This window comes from Muscardinus avellanarius (assembly GCF_963383645.1).
Source record: "Muscardinus avellanarius genome assembly, chromosome: 4".
In the NCBI taxonomy this organism is placed as follows: Eukaryota; Metazoa; Chordata; class Mammalia; order Rodentia; family Gliridae; genus Muscardinus; species Muscardinus avellanarius.
This window is the reverse complement of record NC_137789.1, coordinates 66,095,664-66,122,975: the sequence shown is the minus strand read 5'-3', so window position 1 is coordinate 66,122,975 and position 27,312 is coordinate 66,095,664. Positions and strand designations below refer to the sequence as shown.

Genomic DNA, 27,312 nt, shown 5'->3' with positions numbered 1-27,312 from the left:
CAAGAGTATTACACAGGAACGCAAAAATGCCACTAAATACAGTCTCCAGGGAGACATGTCCATTCTCCTTGAAGTCAAATGTTGAAAACCTATAATCAGATTTGAAGTAAATAATAAGGGTATGTATAAGTCCAAGTGGGTACTATATAGCCCAAGTGTTACCTCTTGTTTCCCTACTTTATTCCATACAATGTTTGATAAACTTCAAGAAGTAATTAACAATGTATTTATTTTAAAAAGCAAGCACAGACCATAGTGCTTTAGAAATTTGATTCTAGCAAGTCTCAAACCAGGTGAAGGTGCTTATTTCTCCTGAAGGGCTGGACCTTTGCTTCTACACTTAGGATGATAAGTAACAAAATCCTTTGAACACAGAGCTCACAGAAAAGCCATCTAGCTCCTTCCCTGAGTGAACTAGATCTAACGTAAGTCCCAATAAAAGGCTTGAGTAGTGTCACTCTTTGCTACATGTCACAGAAATTAAAGGAGATCCTTCCAAAATAAGCATGCCCGTTGCCTGAGGCAAGGAACTTTGGCATACAGGGTAGAAGAATGCCAGAAACTCCCGCTCTCTTGACAGTCAGGCCACAGGCTTTGCAAGGCCTAGGCTGGGATTATAACGTTGCTGTTTACTAGCTATGTGTGGTGGTGGGCAGGTTAAGTTATTTAACCTTTGGGTCTCAAATCCTCTGTCAATTTTACGGGAATAAGATAGGCTTGTTTGCAAGACTCAATTTTGTCAATATATGTAAAATTCTGGACTAGGGCTTGGCAAACAGTAAATTACCAATTCCTGCCTTCAAATTGGATATGAAGTTTAGGCTGTTGAAAGATCAAAGCTATGCTCAGCAGTCCATTCTCCAGCTTTCATTAGAAGGAAGTTAAGAAGTCATTGCTGCAGTTTGCTTGCTGCTGTTGCTGCTGTTGTTTGGGTCTTGAGTATTCTACAGAGGCCATGGGTAAAGGCCTGGTGCCCATGTGGGGACCAGGGTACACCAGCTACTGGGGCATGCTGTGTACCCTTTGAGATGTTGAGCCACAGAGACATCTTCAGATCATTTGGGGGGTTCCCTTAACAGGGATAATAGAACCACCCCTTGCTCTTCCTCTTCTTTGCTTTCCCACACATGAGGTAAAGCAATAGGTCCAATCCATCATGGACTGGAGCGTCTAACACTGTGAGCCCAAACAAACCTTTTCTTTTTGTAGCTTGATTATGTTGGGGCATTTGTTATAGTGATAAAAAGCTACCATTCTCACCCACCTGTGTAACTCTACCTTTAAAGAGCCTAAGTTTGGCCGGGTGTGGTGGTGCACGCTTGTAATCCCCGTGCTTGGAAGGCGGAGACAGGAGGATTGTGCAGGTTCGAAGCCAGCCGTGCTGGCTTAAGAGACCGTTTCCAAATAAAAATATAAAACAGGTCTGGGAGTGTAGTCTGGAGGTAGAAGGACTTCCAGGAACCCCAGTACCACCACCAAAAAAAAAAAAATAAATAAATAAAATAAAATAAAAAAATAAAAAAATATGAACCTGAGTTCCAAATGGACTTTCCCCATAGTTATCAAGAATTTTCAGACAGCTCCTTATGCCAATATTTTTTAGGTGACTATGTTCTTAAAAGCCCAGTTAACAGCAAGGATGATTAGGGCAAGAGTTAAGCTGGAGCATGTAGTACGGTCACTGCCAGGCAGGGCTACCATTGGCTCTCCCAAAAGATGCCCACAAAGCTTCTTGGTGCAGAGATGTTTCTTATCACCAGGAAATGTAACTTAGCTCCAGGAAGTTGTCAAAGGTGTCTCATACCCTAAAGATTATACATAAGTCTACTAAATATCTATTCCTATACAGAGACTTAAAGGAAACTACCCACAGAGAAAAGTCATAGCTAGACTCAAGCTGCAAGCTGAAACTACCTTTAAAATGAGTCACCAGCGTTCAAGTAGACCTACAAGTTAACTACATTTGCTCCTTGATTATAAACTGGCTTATAGCCAGGCAGGTGGTGCACGCTTGTAATCCCAGCATTTGGGAGGCTGAGACCAGAGGATCGTGGTTCGCGGAGAGCCTCAGCTACTTAGTGAGGCCCTTTGCAAATCAGTGAGACCCAGTTTCAAAATAAAGAATAAAAAATAGGGCAGGGGTGTAGCTCGGAGGTAGAATGCCCTTGGGTTTCATCCCCAGGCCCCTCCCCCCAAAAAAAGAAACTGGCTTGTAAGCTAAAATTTGCTCTGCTCTTGAAGAGGTAATAAAGCAATGTGTCACCTATCAGGTTATATGGCATCAGCCACTGAGGGCACCTAGCTGTCCACCAGAGGTAATCAGGAATCCCTGAACAAGGATATGTCAGAACACTATAGAGATATTAAAAAGAGGGGGCAACTGACTTTGTCTCACCAAAAGAAGCTCTGGGCTAGTTCTCTTGGAAAGGAACTGTCCTTTTCTTTATGGTAGCAGATCTGTACATACTTGGTTCAATTGGATTAAAGACCTTGTGGTCTAAACCGGGCGTGGTGGCGTACCTTGTAATCCCCGCGCTTGGGAGGCGGAGACAGGAGGATCGCGCTGGTTTGGAGCCAGCCTTGCTGGCTTAAGAGACCCTGTTTCCACATAAAAAAGTTAAAAAATAGGTCTGGGAGTGTAACCTGTGGGAGTGTATCCTGGAGGTAGAAGGGCTTCCAGGAACCCTAGTACCACCAAAAAAAAAAAAAAATAATAATAATAATAATAATAATAAATAAATAAATAAATATAAAAATAAAAACCTTTTGGTCTAGAAAACTCCCCTTTGAGTCTTCTACCTCCTAATCTACATCTTTGAACTAAAGAAAAGGGATGTAAAAGATAAACAAATATATCCCATAATGGACTGCTGGCAGAGACTGTCCACTGGGACAATGACATTTTAAAAACAATAGCAACAAGACATGCATTTCTTCCTGGACATACCCTTATATGAGGTCTTATGAAAAAGAACCTGAAGCTAATTAACATTCTAGATATAGCTATCAGTTTAGAGAAAACATAGAGGACAATGGAAGATTTTAAATACAGAACAAGGATGCAATCAAGAAAACCTAGATGTACAGCACAGATGGTTTGGTTACTTCAATAAAAACAATCAAGGGGAAAAAAAGACTAAATGAAAATCTACAAATTAAAAAAAATACAAGAAATGTGATAAACTAGAAAAAAAAAAGCAAAATTATTGGAGAAAAACACTCAGCAAAGTAGGAGTAGAAGGAAACTGCCTGAATATAATTAAAGGTCATATATGTAAGACCCACAGCCAACATTATACTCAGTGGTGATTGTCTGAAAAAAGTTCTGCCTAAGATCAAGAACATGAGAAGGAGATCACTTTTGCCATGTCTATTTAACATAGTAATGGAAGTCTTAGCCAGAGCAATTAAGAATGACAAATAAAAGCCATCAAAGTTGTAAAGGAAGAAGGAAAATGATCTCTCTCTGCAATGACATGATTGTATATGTAAAAAGCCTCAAAGATTCTGCAGAAAAAAATGCTAGAATAAACATGTTCAGCACAACCTCAGGCACAAAATCAACACACAAAAATCAGTTTTGCTTCTACATACTAAATAGCCAAACAAGGAAAAAAACTAAGAAAAAGATTCTTGTAAAAAAAATGATTTGTCACAATAGTAAGAACAACAACAACAACAACAAAGGAATTGAATATTTAGGAATAAATCAAGGGAAAAGCAAGATTAGTATACTAAAGACTAGAAAATATTGCTGAACGAAAGTAAAAAAGACACAAATAAATAGAAAGACATCCCATGTTCATAGATGTAAGACTTAGCAATGAGATGTCAATACTACCCAATGTGATTTAATGCAGCTCCTATCAAGTTTCCAATGCATTTTGTCTTGTGGGTTTTTTTCCCCCCAGAAATAAAAAAAGAATCCATCCTAAAACTATATAAACTCAAGGGATGCTAAATAACTAAAATTGTCTTGAAAAAGAAAAAGTTAGAGGTCTCCCATTTCATAATTTTGAACTTATTATAAAGCCACAGTAACCAAAACAATGTGGTTTTGGCATAAATGCACATGTATAGACTAATAGAATAGAAAAGAAGGAGCTAGAAACAAACCTCATGTATATGGGCAAATGATTTCTGACAAAGGTGTCAAAATCAATGGGGGAAATGATAGTCTTTTTAGCAAACAGTGCTGGGAAAACTGTATATCCACAGGCAAAAGAAAGAAGTTGAATCTTTACCTTATACTATACACAAAATTAATTCAAAATATATCAAAGACCTATATGTAAAAGCTACACTCTAAGGGGGAAAACTCCACAGCATTGGGTATGGCATGAAGTCTTGGATATGATACCCAAAATAAGGCAACAAAAGAAAGAAAATGGAATAAAAAATGATCAAATCAGAATTTAAAACGTGCAAAGGGCACAATTAACTGAATGAAAAGACAGCCTAAAGAATGGGAAAAAATATTTGCACATATCCACTAATCGGTTAATATCCAGAATATATAAAAAATTCCATAGCCAGGCATGGTGGCGCACACTTGTAATCCCAGCATCTGGGAGGCTGAGACTGGAGGATTGTGATTCGTGGACAGCCTCAGCTACTTAATGAGGCCCTCTGCAACTTAGTGAGACCATTTTAAATAAAGAATAAAAAATAGGGCAGGGGGTGTAGCTCAGAGGTTGAATGCCCCTAGGTTCCATCCCCAGACCCACAAAAAAATAAAAAATAAAAATAAATAAAAAATAAAAAATATATAAATTCCAACAATTCTAAGAACTCCTACAATAGCCAAAAGGTAAAAATACCTCAAGTGTTCATTGATGAATAAATACGCAAAATATGAAACACACTATGGTATGCATGTACAAAAGGAATATTAGCCTTTAAAAGAAAGAAAATTCCGCAACATGCTGCAATATGTATACATCTTGAGAACACTGAACTAAGTGAAATAAAAACAAATGCTATCTGATTCTACTTTTAAAGAGGTACCTGAAGTCCATAAAGACTGAAAGTAGAATAGAGTTTGCTAGGAACTGGGGTAGGGGGAGAAGGGAATTTCTGCCTGGACGCAGACTTTCTGTTTAGGAAGATGGGAAGGTTCTGGAGAGTGGATGCACAAAACGTGAATATAATTAATACTAGTGAACTGTATACTTAAAAATGGTTAGGAGGTTAAAGTTTATGTTATGTCTATTTTACTACAATTAGAAATAAGCATTGCCAGGTATGGTAGCGCATGCCTGTAATATCAGGGAGGCTGAGACAAGAGGATCACAGGTTCAAGACCAGCCTCGGCAACTTTATGAGACTGTCAGCAACCTAGCTGAGACCCTGAGACTATAACACACCAATAAAAGTATATATTAAAATGTAAGCAAAAAGAAAAAAAGAAAAAAAGGCTGGGGGTAGCTTGGAGGTAAAATGACTTTGGATTCAATCTCCAGTAACACACACACACACACACACACACACACACACACACACACACACACCTCTCTAAACATTTAAAAAATAAAGAAGCAGAATATGGTGGTACAAGCTTGTAATCTCAGTACTTGGGAGGCTGAGACAGGAGAATCACAACCTCAGCAAGTAGTGAGACTCTCATCAACCTAGTGAGCCCCTGTTTCAAAAAATAATAAAAAGGAGCCAGGTATGGTGGTATATACTTATAATCCCAGCATTGGGAAGTGGAGAAAGAAGGATCACAGTTTGCAGACAGCCTCAGCTACATATCTAGGCCGCCTTTGTAACTCAGTGGACCCTGTTTCAAAATAAAGAATAAGAAACAGAGCCAGGGATATAGCTCGAAGGTAGAATGCCCATGGGTTCCACCCCCAGTACTGCAAATAAATAAATAAATAAATAAATAAATAAATAAATAAATAAAATAAAAAAGGGCTGGAGGGGTAGCTTGGAGGGAGAATTCCCCTGGGTTCAAGCCACAGTATAATATACACACACAGGAAAGAACTATAATTATTAGATAATGATATTAGGAAATTATGAATTTTGCTAAATAGCTAAGTTACTATGTACCATCTATTGTTTCTATTCTAAAAATAATTCTTTTAGTGGAATCCTATATATACAGTAAAACATATACAAATAGAATCATATGATATCTGAGATTTGCCTTGAGAAGTTGCCTTAGGACAGTACAGAGCAGCTGAGTGATATGGTAGCGATAGATAAAGATTGCGTAGGACATAGTTGATATTTATTACAGTTGAAGAGGTTACCTTAGGTTTCATTATACAATTCCATATGCTTTTGCATATGTTTGGAAGATTATATAATAAAAATCTTAAAAGTATTAAAAACATCCACTGACAAAATATGATTAGTTTTTTGTGGGTGGTGAAATCTTGGTTTAAAAAGATATTTTTTGGAAAATTTAAAGCACACCCAAATCATACTTTTAAAACAAAAAAATTAAGTCAAAATTGTAAAAGCCTTATAAAGTTCCTCAGCATATCCCCTTTGATTGAGAAGAATGTTCTAGGGCTTGCTTTGGGTAGGTAATCTGTATTCAGATTTATGAGGTTTTTAGAATATATTCAAGAATGTCAGCCTCCACTCTGCCTGTATTAACTTCACTCATTTTTATCATACACAGTGTTCTTTTCTAGGACCCCAGAGGAACCCCTACATTTATAATTGAAGGATCTTCATCTCATGGATTTAGGAATGTCAGTGTTACATTGCACTGTTGATCAGCTGCAAAGGAAAAATCTCAGTGTAATTTAAGAATAGCAGTAACCCTAGAAGCACCCATTTAGGGCCTCTTGCCTTTGTTTTTTGGTTGTATGGATCCTGTGGATCCTGAATTTTTTTTTCCTCTTTTTTAACTGATCGGCAATGCTAGCGTTATCGTTTGGCCTCCTAGAGATTTCTGAACTAGTTAAATCATTGTAGCTTATAGGAATGCCTATCGTGAATAATGTTAGGAGGTGCATTTCCTTCTCAGCACTGCGAATCCTTTGGTGATTCTTCAGTTTCACTCTTAGGGGTTTGGAGCAGCATTAGTTGAGCTTTACCCCAATAAAGGGCTGTTGTCGAGGATTCATTCACGTAGCAGTATCCTGCATTATTAATTTATAAGCTCCCTGAAGGCAGGAATTACGGCTAGACACCTACTACACTTCTGTATTTGTGTTATTTTATAAACATAAAAAGCTGACTTTCTGAAAAGTTCCTTAGTGTCAGGGCAGGAAACAAAAGACGACTGAGGCAGAGGAGGGGCTCCCGGCCAGGCATGTGCTCTGGGTAGCAGAGCCTGTACACCTCAGGAAGTTTTGTGGGTGCAACTTGAGAAGGGTGCCATTTGGTGGGACAATTTTCTGAATTACTTTATGGATGTTTGTAATGATCATGAGCTACAACTAAAGTACTCTATGCTGGGGGGTAGGGTAATGAATACTATCCACTACTTCTATTCTGACAAATTCTTTTGATAGTGTCTTAAATTGGGGGTAGTATTACCACGGGGACCACACTGTATTAGCACTGGATCTCTCCCAATAGGAAAACCACCATGAATCCTTCTAGGTCCTTGTAAAGAGGGGCAGTAGGTATATTCTCATAATATTTTTGTTTTATTCCAATGGCCCAGCTGAAATTCACATTGCTCAGATTATTCTGTTGCCCATTTATGTCCAGCACTAGCATAATCATGTCTGCATTGCTAATTCCAGTATTTGCACATGATATTTGATCTTAGCTACTTTGTAATAGATAAACACTGTCTTGAAAGTGGTATGTTCTCATCTCCTATCCTCTTGACTTCATCAGGAAGTTACACTTTATTATGTGGTAACCATGTTCATGAAGGTGGTACTGAAGAAGAGGGAAAAGAGCCCTAACCTAATTTTACCAATGAGGTGGCTGAAGTAAATCTTGTTACGGGCTTGTCTGCTCACCCTAATCATAGTAAAGCTTGGAGAGAAGAATGGAAATTAGAGTTTTTAGTGATTTTTAAAGAAAATATAAAGCAGCCAGATGCTCTATGTTATTGATAGTTTTGCATAAGCATACCTATTTTTTCTTGTACATTCAGCAGCCCTGTCTCTATGACAAGGCACCTTTGATATCCCGAGTTCTGTTGACAGCCAACTGAGCCAGGGCCACAGCATGGGGAGCCAGGACGGAGCACCGCGAGTGACCCGCCAGCCCACAGTGGCTTTCCTAACAACCCCCCCCTTGGCTGTGGTCAGTTCTGCACATTCCTGGTCTTAGCTCTCTCTTCCTGCCAGCACCACTGAAGCGCATTATTCTGGCGCAACACACACACACACACACACACACACACACACACACACACACACTGACCACAGGATTCTCAGGAGAGAACCACAGTCCGGCCTGCTGGAAACAGGTAGTGAGGCACTCAGCAAAACAACCAGGAAGAGTTGAGAAGAAACACAACGCTGTCCTTTGCCAACTTCAAATGACAAGGTCATCTGTTCATAGTGGCCAACACAGACCTCTACAGAAGGGAGGCTGCTTCAGAAACGAGTTTCTAAACCCATTTTTATTTACCTTCTCAAAAACTCTTACTTTTGACTCACTGTGTCCATGGTCCTTTTGAGACTCAAAAGAAATGGAAACTTAAAGGAAAACCTGTTTATCTCTCTCTCTCTTTTTTTTTTTTTTTTGGCTTTTTGGAACAGGTTGGAGTATAAAAATAAAGTGTCTTTCTCTCTTCTCTAGAAACCTTAACTCTAACCATGAAAATATCTCTACCTTTTATGTAACTATGTTTTAAAAGATACAGCCCAAGATTTTTAGTGTTGATTTAATGCCACAAATGCCAAGTGTTATACTAGATCTTATGTAGTCCAAAAGTCATTTCAGTTTTATTATAAGAGCTAAAAACAGCACTGAAATGTTGATGAGGAAGCAGTTTCTCCTTATTGCTTAGATATACCCCACACAGCATTAAAAGAAAAATTGCTCCTATTTTTAATGTGGTTTTGGTTTCTATGCTCTTGTATTTTTTGTCCTGCTACTTTTTCTTTTACTATTTCATGTTTTCCAGACTGAAAAGCAAACGTTTTAATAGTAAACTAAAGCAAGCACATATTTAAGACAATATGAATTATATAATTTGAATTATTTAAGTTTAAACCTCAAATAACTATTTGATGACCTAAGTTACTTCTTCAAATTTTAGACTCTGATTTAGCAATCTGGCTTTACAAAGTATCTAGTTTTCCTACTAACAACAAATAAATGACAAAAAAATGATTTCACAAGGTGAAATTTGCCTTTTAACTATTGTCCTATCACTATTTTCAACATACAAGTTCATTTAAAATATCTGATTAATGTCTCCTGTGCCTCTCCTCTTTGAATTTGTATCCTATTACCTCTGTGAGATCAAAACTAGAAATTGCTGTATCACTTTGGAGCACAATGCAGAATATATCATGTTTTAGAAAGTTACTAATTTTTGGTTAGCTAGAGCTCCTAGAAGACAGTTCAGCTATTTCAGAAAATATGACTAGTCGTGGGTATGGTGCTTACATTCTGAGTTTGTGTAATAAAGGGTAGAGTTCCTAAATTCTAACTGCAGCCAACCCTCTGCTGGCAAGCAGTTACTGAGCCTCGTAATGGCCACTGAGGTGTGGTGCTGACAGTGTGAGCAGATTTAGGAGCATTTGTTGCTCAACGTGCAAATCTTTTTAAGTATTCTTAGGAGGGCAAATCTTGGGGCAATAGCAATCAAAATGGAAGGAAAAAAAAATACTTGTTTTAGGCCGCTTGAACAATTCCTTATTTAGAATGCTAATATTACAGCCACAAAAGGGGCCTGAATGCCACTTAAAAACTCTCCCATTGAGGACCTTTTGTTTTGGGTAAAAAGAAGCTGAAAAACAGGAACGGGCACTCTGAGTACAGAAATGGTTTATTTTTAAGGCCCCATGCTGGCGGTTCACAGGGGAGGAGATTAAGGACAAGCATTGCAAATTAGCTCCCTTATCTGAGAAAAGAGAAAAATTATATGCTGAAACATTACTTTTCTTATGAGACATCACTAAAAGTGTTTTTCAAATGATTGGTACAATCCATGAGAGCCCAAGATTCTACTGCTATCTTTCCTCCTATCCACAGGCATCAATCCTGCACCAAAGGAGATTCATTTTTTCACGTTTCTAAGGCTCACTGGACAGTTGTCATAAATGTTTTGAGAGCCAAGTTATAATTTTGATGCAAATAAGAACTAATCTGGATTACCTCAAGATATTGCAATGCATATGAAAAAGGAATTATGGTTGAACTACTGCCTGGATGATTAGACAAAAGAATCCAAATCTGTGGTTGGGCTAATCAGGTCATTTTTCCTGATCAGATACCTGACACTCGACTGTGCTAATTTTCTCCTTACTTAAGAGACTCCCTTTCAACATTGTGAAAATAATATTCAAGCAGAGAACTAAGAGAGAGAGCTTTGCTATTTCAAAGATTAATTTTGATTGTGGAGGAAGCCCAGTGAGTCCCAAATGTGAGACAGCCGCCAAGAAATGTTACAAAGAGGGAGGAAGGAGAAGAGAGCTGGCGTGGACCTGGCCAAATTGGCCTTAACACACGGGGGCCCGCAGGGTGCCAAGGGGAAGGCTAACCAGCTAAATGCAGTCCAAAGACCTATCAAGAGTTCATTTGTAACCACTCTCGTATCTCGCCCCTTTCTAGTGTTACAGCCACTTTTTAGGCCTTTATTGTATGCTATCAGGAATGCTGCACAATAATTTTCTTTGCCATCAGATTAATCTTATTAATCTTCCCAATTGTGTACTGCTATCATGTCCCTCCACTGTTTAACATTGTTCCTGACATTCCCCAGGCCTATAGCACGAAATCCTGACACCCAAGGCTGGGCACAGCTCTCCTGGGAGGGCAATGGACCCATTAGAATTAGTTTACACACCTGTATTGCCACTTCATAGACATACTTCCTGGGTAAATAATTTCATTTTTTTTCTGAGCCAAAGTCTCCTCCTCGAATATAGGAGCTAACTGGATAATAAATGTGAGATAGTAGTATAAACTGTAAACCTGGGCAAGGTTACAATTCCATTGCCACTTCAGCTCATTTTCTGCTATTCATTTTCTCTGAGTCTGATCCCTCAAATGTACTTTATAGATATCCTAGCCTTCTCACCAATAAGTTTGGTCACTGGCAGTGCTCTACTTTCTTTCTTCCTGTCTGCTACCTGGAACAGCAAAAATATGCATGATTGTTGGCTCTCTCCTCTGAACTCCCAAAGCAAGCAAGAACTGCTCTTATTTAGAGTGCCTGGGAGTGTATCTCTAAAGACTTCGAATTGTTCTAACAGCCCTGCAATCCTCTTCATTGCACAGGTGGGAAGATGGAGGCAGAGGCATGAGGGGCTTTTCCCAAGGCCAGAGGGAGGGAGGCAGACAAGCATGGTTGCTGGGAAGCTGGAGCACGCCTGTTCATTTTCTGCATTCATGAAGAAAAGAAAAAACAAGACTTGATTCAATAAGGCACAGCCAGAACATACGTTTCAGCTCAATATTAGTGGTGATTAGGAGGAAGGAGCTGGCAGTTAATGGAGAGGAGTACAAACCTCCAATGAGGGCAAAGAAAGGGGCTAAGAAAGCTCATTCAGCTGGAAATCCTAATGCTACAGACAACTGCTTTGTTTGTTTTGAAGATTTCGATTCTATGTCATTCCACAGTATCCAGAAGTTTTTAATTGAGCCATACATTATTTCATCTTTTTTATCTGATTTGGGATTTGGAAACCACCTTTTGGGCTTGCCTTGGCCACTTATTATTCCAGCCACAAAACCTTGGGTGCTACCCTGCTAGGGTGGCCAGGGCCCCCAGGGCTTAGAGTGTGCTTTGGGTCTCACTTCTTGGTGACAGAAAGGAGAATTAATGCCAGGACTGCTAAAAACCCATTCTCTTTCTTCCCAGGAACACAGCAAGGCCCCATTTCCCAGCTTCCTTGGTCCTGGGCCGTGTGGCTGAGGCAATGTCATGGGCAGAGGTGTGTGTTCCTTCTCAGCTAGGCCCATGATGCCTCCCATGCACTGCTCCTGCCTATTGTCTCTGTGGGCCCGGCTGCTAATGGCAATAATCCTCTAGCCCTGAATCCTACATGGTGAGGATAGTGGGATTGTGATCAGTACCACTGAGCCCTGCCCTAACCAAGCAACCAAAAATATCCAATCTGGACTGGTTAGAAAGAAAGACAATCATTTCAATTGAGTTTGAACCATTATATTATAGGCCTATTTGTTATAGCTGCTTCACCTATCCTAACTAATTCTTCTGCTGATCTGTGTTTCTTTGGAGCGCCAGATGCAAACAGGGTATGCCTGCACTGAATAAGCAGATATGTGAGCCTCGGTGTGGCTGTCATTTAATGGTCCTGTTGTTCTGCAGTCAGGAGTAAATGGAGTCAGCACAAAGTACAAAGCGTGGTAGTGTAGGGACAATCTTTCTCTAAAGGGATGATAAGTATTTTAGGCTTTGCAACCCTATGCAGTCTCTGCATTTTTTTGTGTGTTTTTTTTAAAAAAATTATCCAGCTGGGCGTGGTGGCACATGCTTGTAATCCCCACCCTTGGGAGGTGGAGACAGGAGGATCGCATGGGTTCGAAGACAGCCTCCGCTACTTAGTGAGACCCTGTTTCCAAATAAAATATAAAACAGGTCTGGAAGTATAGCCCGGAGGTAGGAAGCCTTTGGGTTCTACCCCCAGTACCACAAAAAAAATAAAATAAAATAAAATATATCCTTTTAAAAAAAATTTAAACAATATTCTTAAAGACTGTTACTATCACTGTGAACTACATTGTGATGTGAAACTATAATGTACCAATAAAAAATAAAGTTAAAAAATCAGGCCATAAGCCAGATTTGCCCTATGGGGTAGGGTCTGTTAAACCCTCATCTATCTATCTATATATCTATCTTTATTTATTTAAATTTTTGTGGTACTGGGAATGGAGCCCAGGGGCATTCTACCTCTGAGCTACACCCCTGGCCTTGTTTTTGATTCTTTGTTTTGGAATAGGACCTCACTAAATAGCTGAGGCTGGTCATAAAGCTATGATCCTCCTCTCTTAGCCTTCCAAGTGCTGGAATTACAAGTGTATGCCACCACACCCAGCTATCTATATTTTTTACAATACATAATCAAGAAAATAATATCTTATAAGGCATGAAAAAGACATGAAACAGAAATTTGGAAACTAAATCAAATGTCACTGGAATGAAGCCACAGGGTTTGTGTACCATCTGCAGCTGTGTTCCCAATGTGAGGGCAGAGCTGAATGGTCAAAACAGGTCTATGTCCCACAAAACCTAAGATACTTATTTGCTGGATCTCTACAAAAAAATAGTTTGCCAGCCCCTTGTCTAGACATTTTAGAAGATCATCACACTGTTTAAGTAACCAGCCCCTCTGCAACTCAGCGAGAACACCAGTGACCTGCTGCTCTGTGCTAAGCATTCTGCATTTTCACCACCATCTTGGGAGAGTGCCACACCCAGAGGTCTTGGCGTCTAGTGTTGTCTTCTAAGATAAAAGAGCAATGGCAATCCTTATTGGGTAACTAGAGTGTTCAGGTGAAAGGGGTGTGATAAACTGCTGTTACGTTATTATTTCCCCAGTGTACTAAATGATCATAGCCCGATGACTTGGAGGGTTAGATATTCTAAGCTCATATTACTGTAACTGAAGTCCCCTTAGGATCCTGGCATGTTATAAAACACTCAAGGAGCAGCTACAAATTTGACAGGTTTCTTGTTATTGGCCATTGCCATTAGTAAGACATTATGCTGGGTCTTTCAAATTCAGGATGTACTTTATTTCTTAAAATAATTCTGCGGGCTAAGTAGCTAGCTTTTTGGATGAGCAGATTGAGGTGCAGTAAGAACAAGTAAATTGCATAATGTCAAAAAGCTGAAAAGCCAAGAGCTTAGAATGAAACTAGATTTACTTGAATTCATTTGTGGTGCCCTTCCCATTGCAAGATAAAGAATATCGCATATTGAAAGTTCATCAATTTGAAGACACCACCACCATCTTACTGGCCAAGATTCATATATACTTTTGGCAGTCAGATATTCACCTACATTCAAATATATCTAGTACTGATTTAATCTGTTACATCAGACATGGTCTGAAATGTTTTCTGCGTTGGGTCTCTAGGCTCTCCCAATTCCTTACCCACAAAAACATCTTGGGTCATATCAGTTTCACAGCATAATGTTAAAGGAGTGCTAGGCACGTAGTAAGTCCCACAATTAAACACGGTGAACTTTATGCTACCGTAAGTGCTCATGTTTTGGTTTTTATATAAAATGAGGACTGAGGCTCAATACTCTTAAGATCTATTCTAGCCCAAGTCCCTATGAAACACAGATGCTGCGTAACAATAAAAATAAAGTGCTGAAACAATCGAGCCGCCACATATCGGTATTTGGGGTGTTCTCCCACAAAAGGGGGAGTCACACTTCAGTCATCCTCACAATATTTGCTTGAAATAAAAGTTTGGGGTGTATGCATTGTTATTAACAATTGGATTATACTTTCTAATTTAGATCAAGCAATGAAGAAAACAATAAAAATCAAGACTGTTTTTTTCTAGTGAAAATCAGAAATTAGGATTTATTCTGAAAGCACCTTCTAAGCCTGATTAATCAAAAACAGCTAGGTCAGACATTCCAAACAGTATCCCAGTTTACAGTAACACCCACAGTCTACTCTCCTGCTCCCGTTGCATCTTTCCTCTTCCCTAGCCGTGGCTGTACTGTACTCAGCTCCCACCTTTTGTTCCCATCACCTTTGTTATAAAACAATACTTCCTTATAACCCAACGTGCTTCTTCCCACAGCTAGGATTACACGAAAAGGTGAAACATTCCCAAACTTTTTTGTTTTTGGTACATATTGCTATAACATGCCCTAATTTTGCATTTTATCAACCCGATCCTGTATCCTCTTACGGGACAGCCCACTCATTGAGCTGCCTAAGCTACTGTGACTAAGCTACTTCTCAAGTATCTGGTTCCCATAGAGATGGAACAGCTCTCACATTGTCAGGCATTCATTTCTTTCTCAGTATGAGGGGGAAGGCCCAGCCACATACTTTCCTCACAATGCTCAAGAACACAACTAAATCTGTGCTCCAAAAGGGAGTCCTGCTGCGGAGCTGCCTTCAGACTCTAGGGGAACAAAAGGGATGCAAGACAATCTGAGCAGCTTAGCTGTTATTATTGTAAGGCGGGATCCTTGTTGAGGCATGCACTATTATAAGGCTCGATTATAAGATTTGAGAGGAAATTCTGACTGACTACATGCTCTATAATGAAGAGTGCAGTAAATGTTCTTGCATGCTTCTGGTGGGGACTTAACATCTTCAGCACTGCCTGTTCAAGAAGCCACCCTAATAGGAAGGGAAGCCGCTGGGCAATGGGACAACAGGTCGACCCCAGTGTCACGCACAAAGAAGGTGCTCCCTAAATGTTTAGGGAGAAATCAAGCAGTCTGAAGAGCTTCTGAATCAAGAGTCTGAGGAGCTTCTGACTCTAAACTATAAAGTTGCTCAGAGTCTGGCATCTCCAGCCCATGCCAGTCCTCCTGGGTGTCCCGGGCTCCTCTTTTAATGGCCCTCTTGCCTTACCCAAGTAGGTGTTAAAATGGTATCTCAAACTTGTCCAACTTCAAACTTTATACTTTCCCTCTAAAACAGTTCTTCCTCACCTCAACCAATCTTTCACTCTTCTTTATTACTTACTGTATACTACTTCAATCAAAATCCCTTTCTTTCATCCATTCATCCATCCATCCATCCATCCCTGGATAATACCTACAGATGTTCTACTACTGAGCTACATCCCTATTCCTTTTTCTTGTTTTTAAAGAGGGTCTCATTAAATTGCTGAGGCTGACCCTCCCGTTGTAATCCTCCTGTCTCAGACTCCCAAGTACTGGGATTACAGGCTTGCACCACCACACATGACTAAATAATTTCTAAGTCTCTTCCCTCCATTTCTCCTATTAGTGACTCAGATTACTGCTAAAGTGTTCTATCTGGATTCCCATTTGTCTTCCCCTACCATTTATCCTCCACACTCAGTTAAAGTCATCCAATCTCAGCTCCTCCCTGGAAGGATGATCAGCCCTCCTGGGGGTGGCTGGAAGGCCCTTAGGATCCTGACACCTCCCTACCTCTGTTGCCACTCCATCCTCGTCACTGGTAGTCCTTTAGGCCTCATTGTCCTTCAGACAGCAAGGCCTCCGTGCTTGCCATTGCCCCTGCTTACAACACTTTACCCCAATCCTGACACACAGACTTCAGGCCAATATGACACTCAGAAGATCTTCCTCAAAACACAAGCATTCTGAAGTTCTCCTTCAGTCCCATCAACCCATCAAGGAGACACTTACAAGTAAATAATTCAGATTATTTACTTGTAATTTACTTACAAGTAAACACTTCAGAGAATATATAAATTCAACCCATGAAGGAGACAAAAATAATTTACATCACCCATACTTCAGAGAATATATAAATTTGGCTGAGAATTAAATGAAATAAAACTTTTTTTATCATATGGCCTACCATGATACAACCAAATAAATTAAATACTATTTGATAAAATATTAAAATAGTAATGGGTAACACTTTAAAAAGTGAAGCTCCTGAGCCGGGCGTGGTGGTATGCACTCATAATCCCAGCATTTGGGAGGCTGAGACTGGAGGATCACGGTTTGTGGACAGCCTCAGCTATTTAGCAAAGTCCTTCACAATTCAGTGAAACCCTGCTTCAAGAAAAAGAAAAAAAAATAGGGCTGGAGGTGTAGCTCAGAGGTGCAGTGCCCCTGGGTTCCATTCCCCAGTACAAAAAAAAAAAAAAAAGTGAGGCTCCTGGCCTTAGCACTTTTGTGTGAGTTCTAGACCCCAGCTTTCTTTGTTAGGAGTTAGTTGTAGGGACATTATTATGGCTCAGTTAAGATCTTCTACTAATTATATGCTGACATTTCAGGTATTGAATTAGTTTTTTAGTTAGTTTGTTTGTTTTGGTAGTACTGGGGTTCCTGGAAGCCCTTCTACCTCCAGGCTACACTCCCAGACCTATTTTATATTTTATTTTTTTATTTGGCAACAGGGTCTCTTAAGCCAGCGAGGCTTGCTACAAACCAGCGTGATCCTCCTGTCTCCACCTCCCAAGCACGAGGATTACAAGTGTGTGCCACCATGCCTGGCTTGAATTAGTTTTTAAGCAATAGGTTTTGTAGAAATGGGGTGAGTAGGAGGCCTGATGGAAGACATAATACATCAGCTAAAATAGTGATGAGGTCCTGTTATTACCTCCAGACTGTGTGTCCATAGCAGGGACTCAATGCAGATTTATTGCAATAATCAATACCGGGCACATTTGTAAAAGAACATGCATCTTTCATGGGTATCAACTTCAACAATTAATTGTGATAAACCTCTGGAGTCAATAAGACATAAGAATTCAGTTTCTAAAGCTCCAAACCAATATCCTCAAAGATCTAAGACTTAGTGTTTCTTTAAAGATTGTAAAAATGAGAACTATAATATTTTCAGTATAATTCTTGAATTTTAGAAATTACCTGTAGCCACTTTACATAATATAGTTTTCTCATGGGAAAGTGATTAAGAATGAGAAGAAACATACTAAAAATAATTTCTAAGGCTTCAGGAAACCCAAATGCCCAATGTTGATATGAAAGTTCTAGTCCTCGAGGTGGTTTGTAATAATTCTTTATCTATAATACCAAGATAAATACTATAACAATCCTTAACACGAGTACATTAGTCCTCGTGTTAATTAGTACAATTAATTGTCATAGGCCCAATATGACAAACCATTCAAATAAATTTAGTCCCATCAGTAAAGGAACGTGTAAAGATGTTCATAGCAGGTATTTTTTAAAAGAAATTACTAGTATATTGCTAATTGATGAAAACAATACCAAGTGAAATATTTTCTCCCTATAAGGGTTTAAAAGTAAAATGACAGGGCAAATTAAAAACATACAGCAAAAAAGGTCTTTATTTCTCACCTATATAATATATATATATATATTTGCCATCTGGGGATGGAACCCAAGGGCATTCTACCTTCAAGCTACACCCCCATCTCTATTTTTTATTCTTTATTTTGAAACAGGGTCTCACTGAGTTGCGAAGGGCACTAAGTAGCTGAGGCTGTCCGTGAACCTTGATCCTCCTGTCTCAGCCTTCCGAATGCTGGGATTACAAGCGTGCGCCACCACACCTGGCTCCACCTATATATTTAAATAGCATTCAATCTCTTTTATTCATTAGGATATTAAGTAAGCATGAATTTAATTTTGTGAAGTCCATTTCATTTTGTAAGACTTAAAATAATCTCTTCTTTTGCTTATTTACATGTTTTCTCCTTACCTATATATTTGACCATACCAGTAAGTTATTTTTGCTTTTTATATTTTAAATTTATGACTTAAATTTCATCCACTGAACAAAAAATAAATTCTAGGCATATTACTCCAAAGAAAATAAATGCCCATACCTATTGGTACTCACCCTCCCATATCTGTTGGCGTAGGACCCCGTAAGCAAGGAATGGAAAACAATGATTGTCTCGTCCAAGTCCCAGATGAACACTCTCTACAAAGGAAGAATCAAATCAGTGTGTCTTTGCCTTGGCTGAGAAAACTGTTATTGAGTTAATGTCAACATCAAAAAGTAGTCTTATAATGGCAGAGACAAAGGAAAAATCTGAATTACTCTTTTTAATCACAGCTGTCCCAAAGGACATCTCCCAGTGTTAGTTCATATACCCTTCAGATGAAGAACAGGAGAAGAGTTAGACTAACCACATCAATAAAAATGCAGAAAAGGGATAATGTATATCCTTTTATATGTAGCAAAATTTTAATTACAGTTCTAAAGAAATGAAAAATAAGCTATAACTCGTGGGTAACTTCTGAGATATGGTGGGCAATCAATGAAAAATGACTCAAATGATCTTTCCCTTATATTTGTTAATTAAAAAGCATTAAATAACTAATCTATTCTATTCTTATCAAGCCCCCCCCCCAAGAAAAACCCTGCAACTTTTTAATCTATTCACCTTGTGTTAACTACTGGCCAGTTATCAAAGAGATGGGATAGAGAGTTGGCCCTCTGTATCCACATGATCTGATATGCATTCAAGGATAGAAAATACTCAGAAAAAGAAATTTCATCTGTACTGAATGTGTACAGGTCTTCTTCCTTCTTATTATTTCCCAAACAATACAGGATAACAATCATTTTCATAGCGTTTGTGTTGTATTAGGTATTATAGGTAATCCAGAAATGACAAAGTGTTTGGGAGAAAGTTCACAGGTTTCATGCAAATCCTAAGCCATTTTTTATAAGGGACTTGAGCATCTGTGGATTTTGGCCTCCTCGTGGGGCTCCTGGGACCAGTGCTCTGTGGATGCCAAGGGATGACCGCATGTTTTTGTTTTTTTTACCAATTTTTTTTTTATTTCAGATTTCAGGTTATAGATATTTAACAACTTAGGAAGACAGATCACTCATGCTTTTAGACATGCTCTTGGGGCATTTTGAATTGGATTTGGAGAAATTCACTTCAAAAAGGTCTTTGAGACACCACAGAAAACCTCCTGAACCTGCTTCTCTCCTTCCCATTCCTACTCACACCAGTACATATTCATGCACATAGATGTGCTGGAAAAATCTCATCTTTTCTGCCAAAATAATCATGTTTTCCACCATCAGATTTCACTTTGGCAAAAGCAGAAACTTAATTGCAGTGGCTTCAAGCTTTGAAATCTACCACCCTCTCAGCCTTACTTAATCCCAACTGCTTTTGAACTCCACCAAAACATGTCTCAGAAGGTGATTAGCATTTCAGTTTGGAAAATTTCAGGTTGTCCTTTCTCAATATACACAACTATGTCTTTAATTTCAGAGTGGACTTTATTAAACATTTTTAGTATGGCACTTACTTAATTGAAATGGCAATGACACCAAACAGTGCCACAGAGTTCTGTTCAAGCAAAATTATACAGTTAATCATATTTCCTTAGAGCAAAAGTAAACGTCTTTTATCATGAGGTTAATATGGAAGAAAACACAGAAATAAATAATTTCTGGGATGTAGTTGGAGATATATCTCAGTGGTGATGACTTGCCTAGCATGCACAAGGTCCTGAGTTTAATCCCTAGCACCAAACACATCCATAAAACTTGCATAATCTGGGCTAGGTGTGGTGACACATGCCTATAATCTCAGTACTTGGGACAACCGAGGCAGGAGGATCCTATGTTCGAGGCCAGCCTTAACAACTAGTGAAGTTCTCTGTAACTTAGTGAGGCCCTGTTTCAAAATAAAAAATAAAATAAAATAGGGCTGGGGATGTAGCTCAGAGCTAAAATGCCCCTAGGCTCAATCTTCAGTACCCTTCCCAGAAAATTATATGACCTACAGTTAATATGAAAAAGAGATAAATTGTTTTCCTTATTATTAATGTGAAAAAGAAAAAAATAATAAAAGCATTTGGATTGTTTACAGCTGTTTACAAAGCAGTTCTATAGAACCACAGTTAGAAATAGATGCTTGTTATTTACTTGGGTGTGGGCAGTGACGTCACGTACCTCAAGATCAGAATCCGGGGGAGGTGAAGGATTATTGTTTCTTCGGCCCCGTCCACGTGATTTCCCATCTGAACCTCGACGCAAGCGATCAGAATCTGAATCTTTAATGGGTGTTGAAGGGCTGTGGATTGTACTGTACTCTGAAAGAATACAGGAAGTACTTTCATCTTCAGTTCCACCATTATGGTGCCAAGAGCAACCCTGCTTTAATACAGGGGCAACTTTGAGTAGTAGAACACATTTCACTCTGCTTAAACCCTACATTACCTTTTATGTGCAGTGGTACTTAACTTATGAAATATCTGATTCTAAGATCTGTTTTGAAAGAAAACGCAATCAGAAAAAATTAAAATTTAATTTGAGGTGAGAGACAACATGTTATACTAAGCTATCTAGATTTTTCTCAGGGCACTCTGTGATTAGACAGCGCTCCTCATCCTTATCCACTTTTCACACTCCACAAATAACACCTGGCTGTACTAGAGAAGTTCATGTGCCACCTTGGCTGTGGCTCTCCTAGCTATAAAAAAGGACCCTGGTTCACGGGAAGACAGAAGAAAAACAACAAAAAACAAAAAAAAAAAATAAAAACAAAAACAAAAAACAGCTCTGTAGTAGGAAAACTGAGTCATTAGGTAGTTTTTTCCTTGAAAAGTTTTAAATCCCATTCTCCTTAAGAAGGGCAGATCTGGGACAACACCCATCCTTCATACAGCACCAATCACAGGCTCTTTTCGTGTCTCAGTCTCTTTGAACCAACATCTGAAACCAGGCAGAACACTGAAATTATTCCTCTGGCTCACTCAAGAAAACCACTGAAATAATTATATATAAACCACAAAATAAGGAACAACTCCCAAATGGCTCAAAGGAGGAGCTGGGCAGTGGTTGCGGGGTCATGGAAGATTCTGATGCTGTGTCCAGAATATACCAAAATTCATCATCACCTCTTAGGTAGAGTTTTTTTTTTTTTTTTCCTTAATCTGTCTAGTAATCTCCACTTTCCCCAAGTTCCATGTGCCCAGTATGCTAGTTCTCCATCCAAACTTCTTCACCAGATTTCTTTACCACATAAGGGTTGAAATCTCTCAATTTAATATGAGGAATGACTATTCTCACTGTGATGTTGACACTGAATTTCATCAAAGAGAAAACTATGAAGAACTGAAGCCCTAGTAGCAACAACTTTACCACCATAGCCTTCCATTGCATGGTGTCAGTTGTAACTTCCAAGTTTAAAAGTATTTTTCCAAAGCTTTATAAATCTAAGTAGATAGAAATAGACTTTGACAGAGTAAATTCCATGAAGTAGCTCTAAACTTCCGTTTAACACCTACACAGATTCTCACCACTAAAAGATGAGACTTTTGCATGTCCTCTTCCATGATAAAATGCAAACTTCCTCATATAAATTGGTCGCATGATTCTCATACCCAGAAACCACTAGGATCACCTATAAGTCTGTTAGTTATTTATGGTCAGAAAATCCAAAACAGCTCTATTCAATGGCAGTTTAGTTATTTAGAAAGTATTTTTGACCTAACGTCTTAACACATCTATTAAATTACAGTGCAAGTTAATTATTCTCTAACTCTATATTAATCTATGCATCAAATCAAGCATCTCATATCTTGCAGAAAATTAGGGGCTGCAAATAAATATAGTTTTAAGTAGCTAAGTAGATTCAAAGGTTGTTTTTTTTTGGAAGAAAAGTTTTCATTTAAAAAAATATATTCCGCGATGTACATAACCATGAGGAACATGGTATCCCGTAAGACAGTACACAGGACAATATTAGTGGTTTTAAAACAAGCATGCACCTTATAACTGGCAGGGTTGGCATCTGATTCAAATGCACTTCAAGTACCTCACTATAAAACCTGTCTTTAATTGTGAGCTCTCTAGTTTTTGGTGGCTCCTATTTGAGAAGGTCTAAAAGATATTAAACAATGTATCTTATTATTTCCATTGTTGCCTTGACTTCTAGATAGCTTAGAGTTAAATATGTCCTCAAAACAGTCCATCTTATCTGGGTTTTCTTGGCTTAGATTTTTTCTTATTGATCACTCATTAAATTACTTTTGATGTTAATTAAATTTAAAAATATATAAATGTCATTTTTATTTTTTGGCAAACAGATAAGATATAATTAAGTGAATCACTTACTTAGGTAAGACTATCTCAAAAGAAAATAAATTAATTGAGCCAAGTATACAGGAAAAAATTTAAAACATGGTATCTATAGTTTTTCCAAGTAGAGAAAAAACACCCTAAAAACAAATAATCAATACCTTTAACTAATAAAATACACACACACACACACACACACACACACACACACACACACACCTTATAAGCCTCCACTTATTAGAGGGAAGATAAAATAAAAAATTATGCAAGATACTTAAAAAATTCTTCCTTTTTGTTCTATGAGGTGGAATTAAATGCTTTTGACTCTCTTCACCAGATTTCCTAACTCTAAGTTCTCCTTCCTCCTACTAGTGCAAAACAACTCAAATAATTTAATCTAATCCACCAACAGCTCATGTTTCGCTAAAGCCTTCTTTAAATTATTCAATTTTACCCCCACTGAGATAATGCATATAAAAATACTTTGAGGAGCATTCATTTCATTTAAGAAACATTGACTGGATATGATATTCACACTATTCTAGGCACTGGAGAAGGAGCCTGAAATACAAGGATGTACCAAGTTGACAAGGTTCCTCCCTGGGTTCAAGCCCCAGAACTGCAAAATACATACATACATACATACATGCATGCATACATACATACATACAGGCATATAAATATGAATGTGCTTCAGGCAGACATGAGCATGTGAAGGTACAGAGAGAGAAAGCATGTCATGATTAGGATTGAGAAAAGCCTTAATTTGATCTGAATGTAGAGAAGAGCAAAGCAGTGCAGAGAGAATGAAAAGCAGAGGACTCTACATAACAAGGATTTCCTAACAAGCCCCACACAGATAATGCTGAGGCTTTACTTTCTTATCTCCTGAGGATCCCACTGTTCGCTGCACTATTCTTGCTAAATATCCCACAGATACCACAATTTAATTGTGCCAGAATGATCCTCCTCTTGATTAAAAAGTGTGATTAATGGCCCTAGTATCTCTTCAGTTTTCAAATCCAGAAGCTCCTTACCAGCTCCATCAATCAGGACTGAATTCTACTAAGGTTATTATTATTATTATTATTATTATTATTATTATTATTATTATTTGGTAGGACTAGGGATGGAACCCAGAGGCATTCTACCTCAGAGCTACACTGCACCCCTATTTTTATTATTTATTTTGAAAACAAGGTCTCATTAAGTTGCGAAGTACCTCATTAAGTAGCAGAGGCTGGCCATGAACCCGTGATCCACCTGTCTCATCCTCCTGAATGCTGGTATTATAAGTGTGTGCCACCATGCTCAGCTTCGACTAAGTTTTTACTGCTGAATTTGTTGGGTCTAGTTTGAGCTCTGATCATCTCTTGCTTTAATTCTTACGAGGAATTTCCAGTATAGCTATCTTCAGCCTTCTCACTATCTTCTGCTCTGTCAGAGAGAGTTATAAAATCCTCTGGTGTTCCAAACCTCCATCACAGAATATAAAGAATAGTCCAGGTTTTACAACCCTACACTTTGGGCTCAGCGGCCACATTTTGACTCTTGTTCTTGCTACTTACTAGAAATATGTCTGTGCTGTTATTTGCTCTTTGAATAAATGAGCTTCATCACCTATAAAATGGGAATAGATAAGTTAAAGTACAATGAAACTAGTATATGTAGAAAAGTACTCAGAATGCTGTGTTGCACAGGTAGTCTAGGGTATAGCTACCCTAAAATGAGAGAAGTCCTGCAGCATCACTCAAATCCTTTCTTTTTTTCTTTCCTCTCTCTCTCTCTCTGTACTGGGAATTTAGGAATTGAACCCAGGGGTATTCTACCTCTGAGCTACACCCCCAGCCTTATTTTTCATTCTTTATTTTGAAACAGGGCCTCGCTAAGTTGCAGAGAGCTTCACTGAGTAGCTGAGGCTGGCAATGAATCTGCGATCCTCCTGTCTCAGCCTCTCAAGTACTGGGATCACAAGCGTGCACCACCATGCCCAGATGGAAACCTTATTTCCAACCATTGTTAGAAATAAGCCTACTTCAGTCAGACAAACCACCATGCTGTTTTATCTGTGCACATTCTCCTTCTTCTTCAAGTGCCTTTTCTCAACTCATACTCTCCCCAATATATCTGTGGAATGGCTATTAACATCTGGAGATGAAGCTCATGTATCTTCTTGAGGAGTTTCCATCTAAATCTTGTTCTCTCTTTTGTAATTACTCTTACCTCTATTACAGGGCTTTGTGATGTTTGCAACTGTTTATGCTTGCAGTGGATAATAAAAAACTGGACATAATTATTTTGAGCAAGTGTCCATCACCTTTACTCTGAGAAAGGAGAACCTGGTGGCATTCATTTCTATATTCTGAGAACCCAGCACACGTCAAGCATGCAAAGTAAATGTAAAACTGATGATGTAAAAATTAGTATTTCTTAATTCTAGCTCTCACTAGGATAAACATTTAAAGGTTACCTAATTATTTCTGCCATCTCCTCAAAATATCTGTAAATGGGAAACAGCTATATTTACTTTAGAAGCACACTGAAAAGTTCATGTTTACCTAGTTAATCATAAAATATTAAAATCTACACAAGATCATTAAAATTCTATAAACCTGTCAATATTAGAAAAACAAAGATCTAGAACTAAGAAGAGTCCAGCCAGTTCTCTTACCCAAGGCTTGGGGAAGCGACTATCACTTTTATTCAGTTCTCAGTCTCTCTTTTTTTCTTCATCAAATTGAGAACATAGTCTTTAGGATAGTTATCTTTAAAGTTCTCTTATCTATGGGTATACATACACTTACCAAACCTTCCTAATAGTTCTCTCCTGGTCTCTCCACCTTAAATAGTTTAGTTCCATCCAACTCTATGATACACCCTGGGCAACCCCAATCTTCAACAACCATCAGAGTTGATGGTCAAACAGATCTAGTCCAAATTCCTTAACTGGCTGTATTATTGTGGCTCCTTCAACATGTATATTGTAGTTTTATATGCTGATAAGTAGTTTTTTAAAAGTGTATCAATTTAAACCTGGTCAGGTTTATCTTAACCTTATGAACATGGACTAACCTGTTTCAAAGAAATCAGGTACAGAATGATAGATAAAAAAATGATTTTCAATTTGCGTGTTTTGGAGATGCTTATATATATTTGCTTAAATTATTTTCTATAAACTTTCCAAATCTTTTGCCATTTTTTAATATTTATTTATTTATTTAGCTGGCTAACTAGTGGGACTGGGTATGAACCCAGGAGTTCTCTACCATTGAGCTACATCCCCAGCCTATTTTATTATTTATTTTGAGACAAGATCTAATTAAGTTTCCCAAACTGCCCTTGAACTTGCCATCCTCCTGATCTATCTTTAGAAGCCTTATCCTCTTGGTAGCTGGGATTACAGGAGTGCCTCACTGAATCCAGCTGCCAATTTTTAAATATTTTAAATTGATTTATAAGCCGGGCGTGGTGGCACACACTTGTAATCCCCGCGCTTGGGAGGCTGAGACAGGAGGATCAGGCAGGTTGTTTCCAAATAAAAAAGTATAAAATAGGTCTGGGAGTGTAGCCTGGAGTTTCCAGGAACCCCAATATCACACACACACACACACACACACACACACACACACATCATAATAATAAAAATAAATAAATAAATTGATTTATACAAAATAATCCTAACTTTTTAAAATATTTGAAGCTATTTTTCCCAGTCTGATATTTCTTTACATTATGCTTTCCTTCACAGAGGCTTTTTATTTTTATGATGTCTTGCTGCACAGCATGAAGGCCTGGTTGGCTCCTTGAAGATTTAGGGATAAGCATTCACATTTATTCTTGAGTTGCAGGAGATTTCTGATCTAACCTTACACCCCTGGGACTATATACACCAGTGCTAGTTGTACAGGAAGTAGAATACCGGGATCCTGCGGGCCCTCTTCGCTGTGCTTGGGGAGAAGGCCTGCTCATTTCTAAGTCTGAGTGAGGTGAAGGATGACTCCCCTCAAACAAAATAAAGTAACTGATCTCCTAGAGGAGAGGAAGCTCTCACCACAGGCACAAATGACACTGGAGACAGGCCAGAGAAGCTACAGTGTCTGGCCAGACCCTGAATCTGTCTCGAAGACACTGTAGCTTACAGAATAAAGTGCAGAGCATTTTTTGTGAAATCCTTAGAGATAGTGTCTGAATTTAGTGAACATGTGTAATCGATAATTATGTTGTGTGCAGCTATGTGGAACTCACAAAGAGAAGTGAACATGTTACTTTCCTCAAAGGTATATACTGTCACATTTGAGACTCAAGCCTTAAAACACACAGGACAGGCTGGGCGTGGTGGCGCATGCTTGTAATCCCAGCATTTGGGAGGTGAAGACCAGAAGATCACGGTTTGCATACAGCCTCAGCTACTTAGTGAGGCCCTTCGCAAAGAAGACTAAAACATAGGGTTAGGGATGTAGCTCAGAGGTACAATGTCCCTGGGTTCCATTCCCAG

General features: G+C 38.6%; 1 protein-coding gene across 9 annotated transcripts in view; it reads right to left on the bottom strand.

Moving 5' to 3' along the window:
• Positions 1-27,312, bottom strand: part of EYA1 (EYA transcriptional coactivator and phosphatase 1) — a gene marked incomplete at both ends in the record, with an annotated part of 350,889 nt that overhangs the window by 49,728 nt on the left and 273,849 nt on the right. For all 9 annotated transcript variants that reach the window (XM_080694448.1, XM_080694452.1, XM_080694453.1 and 6 more), the window contains 2 exons: positions 18,603-18,686; positions 20,688-20,827. In XM_080694448.1, coding sequence (XP_080550574.1) covers positions 18,603-18,686; positions 20,688-20,827 — 224 coding nt within the window. The remainder of the gene's footprint in view (positions 1-18,602; positions 18,687-20,687; positions 20,828-27,312) is intronic.